Source organism: Erithacus rubecula (assembly GCF_903797595.1).
Source record: "Erithacus rubecula genome assembly, chromosome: 4".
Classification (NCBI taxonomy): Eukaryota; Metazoa; Chordata; class Aves; order Passeriformes; family Muscicapidae; genus Erithacus; species Erithacus rubecula.
Genome location: NC_136686.1, coordinates 32,237,091 through 32,251,980, shown reverse-complemented (window position 1 = coordinate 32,251,980; position 14,890 = coordinate 32,237,091). Strand labels below are relative to the sequence as shown.

The 14,890-nt window shown below is 40.1% G+C and overlaps 1 protein-coding gene across 16 annotated transcripts in view; it reads left to right on the top strand.

The window, feature by feature from the left end:
• The window catches only part of TNRC6B (trinucleotide repeat containing adaptor 6B), a 133,236-nt gene extending 118,925 nt beyond the window's left edge, over positions 1-14,311 (top strand). For all 16 annotated transcript variants that reach the window (XM_079304661.1, XM_079304660.1, XM_079304659.1 and 13 more), the window contains 2 exons: positions 926-1,065; positions 1,561-14,311. In XM_079304661.1, the coding sequence (XP_079160787.1) occupies positions 926-1,065; positions 1,561-1,951 (531 nt within the window). In that variant the 3' untranslated portion in view covers positions 1,952-14,311. The remainder of the gene's footprint in view (positions 1-925; positions 1,066-1,560) is intronic.
• The last annotated feature ends 579 nt before the right edge of the window (positions 14,312-14,890 follow it).

The window sequence follows — 14,890 nt, the reverse complement described above, 5'->3', positions numbered from 1 at the left end:
AGTACACAGGAGAAGTGTGAAGGTTCAGACAGATTCATAGACTCATAGAATGGTTAGACTTGGAAGGAACAATATGTTCTCTGTTTTAGCTTTGACCATATTTGTACCACCACACAACTTCCTTTTCCCACAATTGAAGCTATATTATAAAACTGGGGGGAAAGAAGGAAGAGGGTAGCACTTCCTTAAGTATTTGCACATACAGATCCCATTCATATGTCCATGTTCCTGTGGCATACCAGGAATGGAATCTGTCTGTACAGAACATCTGTGAGAACAGCTGTTACTGGAGGTAAGTAACAAGCTGTTACTGCTGCAGAAGGAATGTAGACAATAACTGCTGTGAAAACATCAGTTCAGACAGAATGGACATTGGTGGGTTTGGCACCAAAATCACTGACTCTATCTGTCACTGTTTCATAAACCACATGGACAAAGAAGCATTAAAATAAATTTTCCAAAATTTCATTGTAGATATTTCCAGTTTTGCAAAAAAAAGTAGTTTATCTAAACTTCACTGAAATCAGAGGGCTGAAGACTAAGACATTGTGGTTCCTTTGGTACAAATTCTGATGACTGAAGTTCGTGAGAAGCACAAGTTGTATATAATTCCTGGGAAAACTGTCAGTGTAAGGATAGTGACAGTGTAAGAAACTCAGTGAAAGACAGAAAACTGTAAGTGAACAGGAAAGATAATTTAGATTATTCCATAATAAAGCAAACTCCATGTAATTGTGAGAAGTCAAGGCATACCAGTTCCTGTTTGAAAATCAACTTCTGTTACATTTGCTTACTTCCCACTGCTTTTATCTGTTCTTCTTTCTGAGAGCAGAATATCTTTCAGTTACTATGATGAAGTCAGGATTGAAGTATGTTAAGAGAAATAATTACAAACAACTGTTTGATCCTGGCTGTTCTTCCTCAGATTGATGGGTCAACCTTGAGGACGATCTGCATGCAGCATGGCCCACTGCTGACATTCCATCTGAACCTGACCCAGGGCACCGCCCTCATCCGATATAACACCAAACAAGAGGCGGCCAAGGCCCAGACTGCACTGCACATGTAAGCAAGATTTTGAGACAAAAATCTTTAGGGGCGTGGGGTCGATGGTGTAAGCCCCTAAGCTCAGTGAAAACTTGTGAATTATATTAATATCCTGAATTATAAAGGCTTTTAACCTCTTCTTTGTCTGTTTTGTTTGAAAGGTGGCATATGTGCACTTACATGGTATAGGCATTTCTATTCCTCTTGGTGTTAATGTTCAGGACCTTAGGTCAAATTTATGAAGATTTTTTTCAGGGTAAATGAATGTTGGGGCAAGGAGGTCGGGGTGTTTTTGTTTTTCCCCCCTATAAAATGGAAGTTCTTGTGCTTTGAGTGAGTTTCACTGTCAAAAACAGCTGAAGTTTTCCGTTATGAAGTCCACTCCATTATAGCAATGTAGTTGATACCTCCTTTGGTTTGGGGACTTACTGATGTTGTTCCTGGGCTTTCTGAATCCCTTGCCCTTACCTTTTGGCCCTAACTATATTTTTTCTTGTGTCCCTTGCCCTGTAGGTGTGTGTTGGGAAACACTACCATCCTGGCTGAGTTTGCCACAGATGAAGAGGTTAGTCGCTTTTTGGCACAAGCTCAGCCCCCTACACCTGCAGCAACCCCGAGTGCACCCGCAGCGGGCTGGCAATCCCTGGAGACAGGACAGAACCAGACAGATCCAGTTGGACCTGCTTTGAATCTCTTTGGTGGGTCAACAGGGCTTGGGCAGTGGAGCAGTGGTGGCGGCGGCGGCAGCAGTGGGGGTGATCTCACTGGCGCTTCATTGTGGGGGCCCCCAAACTATTCTTCAAGCTTGTGGGGGGTCCCAAGCGTAGAGGATCCACACAGAATGGGCAGCCCTGCTCCCTTACTACCTGGAGACCTTCTGGGAGGAGGGTCGGATTCAATCTGAACTTAGAACTTTCAACTCTGACCTCGTGACCTTTTTTGGAACAGCAGCAGCACTAACTTGACCTTTTTCGTTTTTTTCAACTTGCAATAAATACATTTATAAAAGGAAAAAAGAAAATGGAGAAAGAAAAAAAGGTGGGTCATTGACAGACTGTCTGAGCACATAGTTGCCTCCCTTATATAACTTCAGTTTTTTCGTTTGGAATATGAATCCAAAAAGAGAACATATCACTCTTGAAATACTTGAATTGTGAACGCCAACTTAGAAAGACAATGTGAAGCAAGTACACATACCATTTAAATTTAAACAGAAAAAATTAAAAAAATTAGTTTCTAGTTTTTCACTTTTTCATGTTATACGGAAGTTGTTGCTAAGAAACATATATACTGAAAAAAATAGCTTTTTAACTTTGTTTGCACTGGGTGTGTTTCCGTCCTTAGGTCTACCATGTTGGGTTGGGGTTGGGGAGGGGTTCAAAAGAATAAGGGGAGGGAGGGAAAGACTTGACGGAGCCTCACTTTAAAAACAACAAAAAAAAAAAAAACCTAGAAAAAAAATTTAAAAATTAAAAACCCACAAAAAAAAACAAAACAGAAAAAACAAACAAAACAAAAAAACCAACACTTTGTGATTGGCTGGTTGATAAGTACCAGTGTGTTCTGGCACATGTAACTGCCCACGTGTGCTTGTTTCTGTGTGAGTGCGTGTGCACATGTTCGTGTGTGTGCATTTTTTTCTCTCTATATAATCTTGAAACGCTGCATTGCTGATGGTCTACAGGCTGGCTGGCCATCTGCATGTCTTGATTCTGAGAGCAAGACAGGCACGGTGGTGGAGTCCCTGTGGCTGAAGCGGAATCCAGTTGGGCTGGATTTAAATTTGTCAGTAGGTTTTTTTAAATTCATTTTAGCAGGGTGCTATCTCAAATCTGCAGATCATACAGAGTGGATAGTTGCTTTCAAGCCCTTGTTCTAACCTTGTGGTAGAGCAGAACACTGCCATATCCAAAGGATTTGGTGAGGGGGGGAGACAATGTTGTGTTTTGAGTAACAGTGTCTTTATTTACGTCTGCACGTGGAGTTTTTGTACTGAATGAACCCTAGAGTGTTTGTTATATAATGCAAGCCATTTATTTCTTAAAACAAGGGGAAAAAAGGAGGAAAGAAGACATTGCCATTTTTTGTGCAGATAGACAAATGTTATTTTTCAGTCTTTTGCAAGCTTCAGTACCTTTTTAAAAAAGTGTTTCTTTTCTCCCCCAAACCTAAATAAGCACCTGTACTCATTCTAGAGGAATCCATCTAAAGCTTGAAAATCCAGCCCAACCAAATTAGCCTTTTAGTTGATTTACTGCTTCTGTTAAAACTGACAAAAAACTAAATGGTGTCAGCACAGTGCTGCCAGCCTGCCTCATCTCCTGAAAGCACATGCAGCTAACTCCTTCCTGCGTCCTTCATGGTGAGCGTTACCTGTGCCAGGCCTTGGTGTCATTACAGCACCAGACCATCACTGACAGAAACGTTTACTTACGAATGTTCTTAAACCAGTGTGTACTTCAAAGGTTTCCTTTTGTTTCTCTGTGTTGTGTTTTTTCCTGTGTACGTGGTTTTGCTTAGGGAGGTATATAACTAGCAAAGACTTTTTTTTTTTTAAAGAAGTATTGCACCTTTTTGTTTTTTGTTTTTACTTTTTTCTGTACTGTTGCTTTTTAATTTCTGTATTTAAGGAAAGGTTTGGGGTTTTTTTAGCATCAGTGTAGTAGTACTCTGGGCAGGATAGGGGTGACCTATAATCCACAGTGATAGCCAGTGTGTGCGTGCATGTGTGCGCTGGGAACAAAACTTTTAAGACCTGTTGTGAAGAGAGTTGTAGCAGACTTGAAGGAGCATCCCTTGACACAAAGCAGGAAGTATTGCTGGGGCTGGGGCCAGGGGAAGAGGGAAGAGAGATGCCCATACTTTTTCCATAAGTGCTAGGACTATCCATGCGGCATTGTCCAGCTGTTACACTGTCTAACAAAGTGCCGACCTTCTGTACCAGCACATACCTGTCCATTCCAGCCCTCAGAGGGAGCAGTGCTTTATCACCTGGCGGAGGGGGCAGATAGGGGAGTCTGTTTCTTCAGCATTTTCATTGAAGGAGATGACCATGTCTAATGCATTTAACTCATGGGTTTGGTGGGCAGAAGCAAAAACAGATGCAAGTCATGGGGGGAGGTTGGTGAGTGTGTGTGTGTGTATGCCTGTGTGCTGGGGGTGGGAGGGAAGGGCTAGGGAATTACATGGCTGTTGTATTTAATTTGCCCTTTCTATGTAAACCCAATGTCACAAGGAAGACTGAGGGAAATGCTGCATATACACACGCCTGTAGATTCGTATGCAAAGCGTTAAGTGGTAAAAAAGTATGAGTAGGTTTGTATTTGTTTAGTAAACTGGAGTGTGCAGCATACTCTGGCCCCTTTGAAAAATACTTTCCCATCATGTCTCCTCCATCTATCCCACCATGCACAAAGAAACAAAATGCTCTTTCAGCTCCTGCTAGCTGGCTAGTGCCCCTCACATGCAGGCATCTGTGCAGCTTTGTTTCTGCTCAAAGACCAAGCGCACTCAGACACACAGAGCAGGTTTTTAAAAGTCCTGTGCCAGCAGTACTTCCTAGTGAAGCACCTTTGGCCTGAGCAAGCCAGTATCTGTTCTGTCACATGATTTGCTATACATGCTGGTTCATTGCTGTGTTCCACCCTCACTTCTCTCTCCCAACCTGCCCTAAGGTCCCTTTTCCTGCACTTTGGGCTAGTTGAGTTCATTGCGATACTACGGTGAAAGCCGGGTGCTAGAGCCCCTCTTGTTTACAAGACATAATGAGGGATTTGAAATACTTAAAAAGAAAAGCTAAATTGTTCTTCCATTGTAAGCTTAAAGGGAAAAAATTAAAACGTACAAAAAAAAAAAAAAAAAAAAGACCAAAAAGTGCATATATATATTTTAGATGAAGACTAACTCTGGGAGCATTTAACAGTGTTTTTGTTTTTATTTTAACATTTTATTTTCCTGCTTTAAATTTGCAAGCATTCTCAGGAATTCTAGGGTAGGAAGCCAGTTTTTTGAAGATGGTTTATTTAACCTTATCCTAGATAGATGGCTGTTTCTTGTTGATAAACTTTTACAAGTTCCTGAATCTTCAAAATGTTTGAAAGTTTTTACTTTAAAAAAAAAAATGCTAAAAAAAAAATAAAAAGAAAAAAAGAAAAAATCTCCAAATGTTACTGTTAAGCGAGGGATCAAGAATTTTAAAGACTTTCTAAATTAAGATACATTAAGAAAACTTCTCAATATCAGCAACAGGAATTCATTGCAATCTTAAACAATTTGTAGGAGAAGGGTTATCATTTTTCGTGCTGTGTTACTCATGCAGACATGTGCAGTTGCATGGAGAAGAGAAGTGTGTGAATGGAAACTAACTATTCCCTCTCGATTGAAACTAAACAAAAAAATTCTTCCAAGCACCTTTTTAAAAGCAGAGTGAAAGTATAAACCTTATTAAAATGCAGTAGAGTTTAACTGAAAGAATCCTCGGTTGGGACGACTAGCGGGAAATACACGATGGTGCTTCTTTGAACCACTTCTGAGCAGTGCTAAAGAAAACCAGTGCTGACAGAATACTCAGTAATGAAGTAGTTCTATTAACCTGCCTTTTTCAGTACAGAAAAGAAGGAACATGGAAAAACTCCACAAAAATGTACATTGGAAATCAACTTTCCTGTTTTCAGCTACTTGGTCAGTTTAATTCCCCACTTGGAGATTTGCTGCTTGCTTTTCTTCATCCACCCCACCTCCCAGTCTTTCTGTTTTATTTTATATGAGGGAAATAGCTGTTAAACTCCTCTGTTCACCCTGTTGCTGCTGGCTGTCAGGGCTTACAGTCTTGAACTTAAGAGTTGGGTGTTGGGATGGCCAACATGCCTCCCATCCCTAGGGGTCAGGGGCTTACTCCGCCTGAAACGGCTCTGCTCAAACCACAAAAACCGCGCTAGTGCCTTGTTACATGCACCCACATGCCCTACAGTCGGGGAGGGGAGGGGAGACGAGGCAAAGTGAGGCAGTGTAGCCACTTCATGGAAATAGACGTGCCCATTCTTAAGGGAAGAAGAGCATGCCGCGTGAGCAAGTCGTGCAATGAGTTACTTAATAGTAGATGAGATGAGTTGTTATTATTATTAATAAAAGAAATCAGATGCCAAATTCTGTCTTTCTTATAGCAGTAGCCCAGTGTTTTCATGTTGTGCTGTGTGTGCATGTGAGTCTATTGAAAATAATGCATCAGTAGTAATAATAATGTGCTTTAAAAATCCTGTTGTGTGCCAGTAGAAGGAGGATTTACTTAGAAAGTTTAGGCTTCTATTTTTTTTTTTTTTTTAATGTTTTTTTTTTTAATGAGAGAGTTTGAGTGCTTTGCCAGAAGCAGTGTCCTAAAAGACAGGAAACCATAGCATTTAGTCAAAGCCGAAAGACTTGATATTGACTTGGAAATGGATTGTGACTGACTGCTGAAGGGTTGACAGTCTTAAGTTTTAGCAGTCTGCTGGGTCCAAACCTGTTGTAGTACAACAGTCTGCTCCTCACTTCCTGAATGTGCATCCTATAAGTGTTAGTGACTGTCTCCTCAGTGACAGTTTCCCTGCATTGTCAAAGTAACATTAATCTACTTTCCAGCTACAGTTGACAGATCTGTATAGCTTAGTCATTGCACTCCCAACCATTCCAAGTGGTGTCTGAGAATTGTGATAACCAGACTCAACTGCTGGGGACACACATAGCTTAATGTTGTAAAAATTCTGCTACCATTTGAGCTCCTAACAGCAAAAGTCAGCAGAAATTGTTGTTAGGGTATTTCTGGGCTTTTACAAAACTTTCTGAGAGGGAGTCTTGGGCAGCATCTTATTTGAGGTAGGGAAGAGAGGCTGGGGAAAGCACAGCTTAGAATAGACTAAAGGCATCTCTTTCCAGAAAAAAAATCCAGCCACTTTGCTTACCCTGCCTTGCACTGTCTTGTCAAGCTGGAAGTTTTTTATCTGAAAATTCTTTGCTTCATTTGAGGATTTCATCTTAGCAGTGACAACCAAGTCTAGCAAGCAAAATAAAATGTGGTACAGCTCAGAAACCTGTGTTTAGACTTCTGACATGTACTTTGGAATATTTGCCATCTTTTCCCAGTGTTTTTATGTTTCTACTTGGACACTTGCCTAGCAGTCTTGAGAGTGAGGTTTTTGTTGGTTTAGGGTTTGTTTTTTCTTTTTTTTTTGCAATCACAGGGTATCAGGTTTTTCTTACATTTTTTTTTATTTAATTGTGCTTCACATTAAGTGGCTTTTGTAATGAGTAAGAATGTTAAGCCAAGTATGTTTTTACCTCTGCAATATAAACAGGTTGTTTTCAAAAAACTGGGTGGGATAACCACCTCCAAGATTAAATAACAAGTTAACATTTATATAAGTTGGCCTCTTTTTTGCCATGAAATTTCTGAGCATTTATTCCTTAGAACTTTTGCCCTGTTTTTTCATCCTAAAAATGCTGCCACATCTTCCACTGTGTCCTAATAGTGCATCCAAATAGTTTATTGGGGGGAAAATTTTGGTTAGGTTGGGTTTTTTGCTTCATTCTTTATTACTTTTAACTCTTTAAGTTTCTGATTTTGTTTGTGCATATTGTTTTCCTATTGACTTTAAGAGGAGCACTGTTTGTATATGAGGTACCAAAATTTCACCAAGCCTGGTCAAGGAAATGAGCTGGATCAGGGTTAACGTAGCAGATGAGGACCTGTTGTGTTTCCAGTGTGTGTTGCATATATTGCCTTCACTGTAAATCATGTGACCTTAGTATCCAGGTTCTCAAGTGGATTGAAATGCAGGTTTTGTGGAGGCTGGTTAACATCTCAGGGTAATAGTCCTGATTAAGTAGAAGGTAGGGTTTGTTTTTTTTTCCTAAAGATGTAAAATTCCCTTAGCAAAAGCAACTTTCTTAATTGTAAATATGCATGCATTCTTTGTGGGCAGGAAAGTAATACCAAGACAAGTATGTTGAAATTAATTTCTTTTAAAAAACCCAGTAAACAAATGCTGTTGAAATGCAACTTTGGTCCTGAATCTAAGGCAACATATGCAGAATCTGTTGGTTTGTTTAAATTGATTTTGCACACAATGGCATTTCAGTTCTGTAGTTTATTTGCTACTGTTTCACAGTTTTAGGAACTGATACTGTTAGATCATATCGGTCATTCCCACTGTGATCAAAATACAGATATCTAAAACCCAAACTCTTTCTTCTTTTTACCTCCAGTACTAGGCTTCCACCTGTGGCAGAAGGATGTTAACAGTAATGGGGAGAAATATGTGAAATTTCCCAGTGTAGACAGAGTTGGTATTCCCTGTTGCCCTGAATTCACATCCAGACCTAAACCACAAAGCGGCAGTTAGGCTGTAGCAGACCTGTTGGGGTTGGACTCAACGACAGGAGCCAAACTGGAGATTTTTAGCAGCCTTGCTAGTCCATGTCCTTTACAACGTTTTGCGTAAGTGTCCCATCACTGTAAATACCAGTGTTGCTGAATTTTACCAAAGTTCCCTTGCAGTAGATATTAGGAAAGAGGTCCATTTTATAGTGACTCACCAAGCAGAGCTTTGCCTACAGTAGACTTTCAGGGTCTGTCTACATTGCTGTTAAAATTGAGTTAGGGTCCTGTTTAAAACTATAGCACTCTATTTTGTGGTGTTACGTGACTTTAAACTTTGTGATGTAGTAACTATAGCTTCTGATCCTTGTATGAAAAGTGCTTTAAGATTTCATCTGTGCTACAAAAAAGCACCACAGCTCCTGGTGGGTTGGAGCCTACTTTTAAAACTTATTGGGCCACAATAGATGCAGTTTCATCTGTAGCACGCAGCAGACAGCATCTGTTTATATCCACAGTTTGCCTGTGCGTCGCTTTTCATCGAGCTATGCAGGAAAGCTTTTCTCTAGAAGTCTCCCAGAGTCCTAGCAAGCTTCTAGCAAATCAAGTGCCCTCTGCAGAAGAGCCATTTTTGCCCTATATGTATGGTAGTTGGGACTGGTGACAGCAGTGTTATGGATCCTGTAAACTTTGTAGTGAGAAAGGGAGTTTTTAGACTTGACTCTGACAGCCTTTCTGTAAAGTAATACAGAGCACTCCAGGGAAAAAGAAAAAGAACAAAAAAAAGGGAAGAATGCATTGTGCCAGCCAGCGTTAAGTATTAAAGTATTTTAGCAGTAAACATTCTTGACTTCTTGTGGGGGGCAGAGGGGAAGAGACTGGAGAATTTTGCATGAGTGCGCAATACAAGGAGGCCACATTTGGCAAGAAATGTTTCCTTGAGCACTGAATGCCACTTCTTGGCTACTGGTGTGTGTTGTTACATCCACAGAACTAACTTCCTCATTTTTTTATGTTTGTTTTTATTAATTGAGACACAGTGGAAGCTCCTCCTGTTTCAGATGAAACACAACCAACCATAAGTGATCATTTTCTTCATCGTTTGCTGTTGAGCAGGTTGCACAGCTTGTTAGAATAGCTATTTTAGTGACATGGTTATGATATTATGTGCTTTCTTTCCCCTTCCTCTCCCTGCCAGATCTGGCTTACCCTTTCTGTATAAGGCGCTGTGTGGGTTTTTTTGTTTTGTTTTGGGAACATGTGGAGAAGAAGCAAAATGAAGTGAAAATGCAAGCCAAGGTAGAACAGCCTTACTTTAGGGGGTAGCCTTACAACAGAGCTTTATAGTGAGTGTGCTGTATTCCAAAATATGTAAGCCAAAAACAAACAAAAAAAGCATTCATTTATGCAAAAAAAATTAAAAGAGGTGTTGGAAGACTTCTTTAATATGTACCTTCTAAAGGTGGAGTAAGGTCTCACCTCACCAAGTGATATGGTTTTGTGATACTTCTTGCTGGCTCAGTAGGAATGGGTTGGGGTATAAGCGCTTAACATTTCCTCCTATGTTTTACAAGCAGTAAGTTAAATGTGGTATTTATGAATGTGCCTTTGTGAGTATAGTGACTGTCTAATTGAGGAGACCGCTTGGGCTGGAGGGGAGACAATGGTCAATTTATTCTTTCAAGAGGTCAGACATTGAGATTGAAGCCCACTGGTCCCCTTTGACAAGCAGCATCATTGGCTGGTCTCTACACTGCACAATACGTATTCATATGTGGTAGAGATTGGGGTGGGGGGTGCAAAGGGATGTCATGTGGTGCACAGAAGCTGTTGATAGTTCTCGGCTAGTCTGCCGTCGCAGGTTGAGTTTGTATATGTATTATATGGCTTCTCTTTATGTTTGTGTGCATGAGTGTGAGTGCGTGTGGCTTTGGTTTTTTGTAAGCACTGGAGAATTGAAACACAGTGGTGTTTGAGACAAATTTATACATGTAGAGAAGATGATGTTTTGTAGCTTCTGTTAGATAGTGGGTGCAGGCACACTTTTACCCTCTCTGCCCGTGTCCTGGTAAGCAAAACAGGAATTTATTTTTTTCAACCCTTCAACTTCCAGCACACTTAATGTTGCCATTTAAATGAACAGGGTATAAGACAAGAAGAAAAAAAAAAAAAAGAGTTTTTGAAATGGTGAGGTAGAAGTGTTTAAAAGGAAAAAATCTGAAGTAATTTTTTGTTTCTTCAAAGCTGTTTGTAGCTAAACATGGGAATCTGCAGTGTCTCCTTCCATTTGTTTTTATTTCCTAATAATTCACCTCTTCGTCCCACCCAAAACACGAGGTGACAAGATCAAGAGCTGTTGTTGTAGCGCTTTGTAATTCCCACCCTGAAGAGAAACTCCAGTGGGATCCCTCAGCTCTATTCAGGAAGACAAAGAGAGGAGAGACTCTGCAGTTTTCTTTGCTTCGCTCTCATTCCTCTCTAATGGCCTTGAAATGTATTATTATGCAAATGTGAATTTTGATACTGAACTTAAGAAGAGGTTGTTTGTTCTTTTTTCAAAAAAAAAAAAAGGTCCCATATGTGGTTAGCATTGCTTCTTTATTTTGTAAGTGAATTGTAAACTATGCATTCTGCAAAGGGGGTACAGGGGACGAAGATACTTTGCTAAACTGTTCAGGAGTTTCTGTGTCCATGGCATATCCATTATCGTTTGGGGAAGTGGGGAAGTGATAACTTTGAATTAAGAAGGAATTGATACGAACCTTTCTTTTGTCAGAAATTGGCTGATGGATAACTGGGTGGAGATTTGAATTACCAATGTTGGCTGCTAAACAAAAGCAGCTCTCAGCCTTGCGCAGGGTGAACTCAGCCACACAGTGTTAACCCAGGGCCAAAAGGGTGACTGGGACACCAGGTCTACATGGGAAATATCTATCATCTCCTGTGCTCTGGCCCTTGTTAAGCTCAGGAAACCCACTGCCACAGGCACTGGTTTTTTTGGATTTACTACTCGTTTTCCATTTCAGCAGTCCTTGTGCTCTTCCAGTAGAATTGGAACGTGGCTAGTCCTTGATATCCACACTTCCTTATCCCTAGCATTTTCTTTGCTGCTGATTCTGGTACTGTTCAAACAGTGACAGAGCAGCTGTGAGCAGGATGGTGGAGATGGTACTTACTTTCTAGTGCTGTTCAAAGCCCAGCTATGAGGACTGTGTGTTTTCAACATCAGCAGCTACCAGTGTTTTGTTGTCTGGTGTTGCTGCCAGTGACTTAGCACTAATATTGAAAGTATGTGAAATTTTAGGGCAAATAGACTGATATGTATACCAGGTCCCCTCTATTTAAAAGGAACTGTCCTATTTTTATTATAAGGTTATATCGTAATGGTCATTAAAAAGGATTTACTTCCTCACATCTCCAAAATGCAATCATTGTGAATGATGTGCATTCCTTGAAGCTTGCTGGGCTTCCAGGAAGAGTCTCCTCAGAAAAAATGTAGATCTCACTGCTCTCTCCATCATTATAGTAGGGACCTTTTGACTTGACTTTTTCCTTTGTCCATGGTGAACCATGGTACTGGCATTATCTTAGGTGTAATATCATAAACTGAGAGATTATCCTGCCTGTATTCAGTGTTTTCATGCAGCAGTTTTATTTTTGCTGACATTCACAGTACTGTAATAAGTAATAGACTTGATGATCACTCTCGCATCTGTGCCTGCCTTGCAGATGTGATCTTATCAGGGTTCCACTCTGTCAGAATGCCTTTAAAAAAAAAAAAAAAAAAAAAAAAAAAAAAAAGAGAGAAATCAGAAGCTTAAACTCATTCACAAAAATACCTCGTGGTACATTTCCCCTTCTGATGTAACCTTTTAAATCTTAGTTTTTCTTCTAAACTTGATGGGCTTTTATGCCTTTATTTCCAGCTGTTATCTCCTTTGTAAAAAGATATTTGAACTAGTGGTTTTGAGCACAAGTTGGGAAGCCTGAAACTCCTGAATTTTAACATTGGCCATTACTCTTCTCTTGCCTTGGGCAAGTCATTTAACTACTTTGCCTTTGTTTTTTTCACCTGTAAAGCGGGGTTGTTAATAATACTTACCTACCTCACAGGGGTTTTGTGAGGATCAACTAGTCATGTTTGTCAAGTGCTTTAAAGAAAAAAGCATGATAGAAGTATTATGAGGTTTTCACAGCAAGATCACTAGTTCTTTTTACATTGTTTGCTTGTGTGGAGGGAGATAACCATTTTTTTTTTTTTAAATTATTGAAGCCATCACACACTCAGATCATAAATGATAGAAGTTGATAGAGATTCAGTTACTCATATTCTTCAGTCTTTATGCTTGATTTCATCTTCTTTTCTTTATATAGTTATGCCAGTGTTGCTACAGGTCACATGTCTCTAGTACTTTTAGATAAGCTTCAAAATTGAAGTACTTTGAGCTTGCTGCTTCTTTCACCAGACCACCAAATCAGAATAAGTTTGTGTATGTCTCCCTGCTGTTAAATGGCAGTTTTGGTAATGTCATCTTTCAAGTAGACACATCTTTTCCTGCCATCAGGAAGGGGAGGTGGTGGTATGTAGTTCCAGAGAGGGGACTGTAAGATGAAGAACCTGGCCACTTTATGCTGCTGCTCCAGGGATAAAGGGCAAAGTAGCTTTCGATGTCCTTCCCTGAGATAATTTCAGTGTGTTACCAGTCACACTTCAAATGCAGTGTCTCTTCTTGTCCACAATATACAGAAGCCATCACCTGCCAATAGAACGTAGGAACAGAGAGAATGATAGTAGATGCTGCTTGTGTATATGCCTTACAGCTCTCCCAGAATGTCTCTGGGAGGGTGGTGGGGGATGAGGTCTTCATTGGGTAAATCCCACAGCTGTCAGGGAACCTCTGCTACTTTCTCCCCTCTCATTCACTTGGTCGCTGTTTCTTCTTTCTTGGATGTGCGTCTCAGGGATGTGCATATGAGCCCATGCCTCGTGGAATTTGGTGTTTGAAATATCAAGAACATGGTTTCTGTACCTGAAACCTTTCTGTCTGACACTCCCTGGTCCTCTCTGTCCTGCATTGCTCCCCGTGGCCTTAGGAACATCTCTTCACTGTTACCCTATGCCACCCTCTCCATCTCTGCCAGTAATCAAGTGTACACAGTGATTCTGCAGAGAAAGAAGCTGAAGTGATGCAAGTGCACCCGTGGGATTTACACACAGAGGTATCTTGGTTTTCTGCTGCATCTGCTCTAAAGCCTGCAGAACATCTGATGCACAGTGCTTTTTCTTTCTCATCTAGAAAGCAGAACAAACAACAGTATAACTCCGATGATGGCAATTCTGTAATGTTTACTTTGAACTAAATGCTAAGTATTTTCCTCAAAGAACCAAAAAATCCCCCACCTTCTAACAAAAGTAACCAAATGTAATCTTCCTGGGAGCGGAAGAGGAAAGGGGAGGAGGAAAAGCAGTGACAGGGGAGCATTCTGATCTATTTTCATCTCCACTGCTCGGCTGGAGGTGTGAAATGCTGCTTTGAGTTCCACAAACATAAGGGATTATGTTTACAAAGGTAAATGCCTTCTACCTGTTCAGGAAACTCGCTACTGGTGGGCATTGGGAGTTTGGCAAGTTTCTCTTCATTGCAAACAAGTAATGGGAGAAGGGTGTGTCTGGAAGAGGAATGGAGAAACAGATTCATTTCATCTTAGTCTTCTTGGTAAAAGAATGCCACCTTCTTATTTCCTTATGGAATGGAGGGTTGAGGTGGCTGAATAGAAAATCATTAATGTCCAATATGGGCTGGATTAGAAAAGGCAGCTTTTCTACTTTGCACATAAATATGTAACAGGAAGGTACAGCTAAAGTCCTCTTGCCTGAAACACTGTCCCCCAGAAGCAGACATTGTAATAATAGTGGCTGTGTGTATATTGATGCTATTTGCAAGTTACCTGTAAGTGTTTATTTTTTTTTTCTTATACTTGAAATGGCTTCCTTTACTAAGCTCTTACCATAGTTCTGGTTTCTCCCCTCTTTCTATAGTGTGCAGTAAAGAAAATTACAGGACAAATGGGGAGAATGTAGAGGAGATGACACTATGTCTTGCATATCCAGGTTTCATCTTAATTTCCATCCCATATTCTCAGAAATGTTTGAACTTCCTAAGGGTTTTCCATGGACACAGAAACTCAGCACTTTAGAAGGTGCTCTTGTAAGACTGGCTGACCCCTTTTCCTCCTTTTCTATATTTTTATTTTACTTTTAGTATAGTGGTACTTAAGATCACTGGTTCACTTAAAAAGAAAAAAAAAACCAATAAAATGTTTAAACTCTACTAATGTACAAATAAGCTGAAATGTTGCATTTTATGTGTATTTTTGCCATAGCAGGTACTGTATTTCTCATGCTGGATTTAGAAAAAAAAAAAAGAATGGAAAAAAAAAGAAAAAAAACAAACAAAAGGGTGATGTTTTATTGGAGTGTGACAAGTTAAG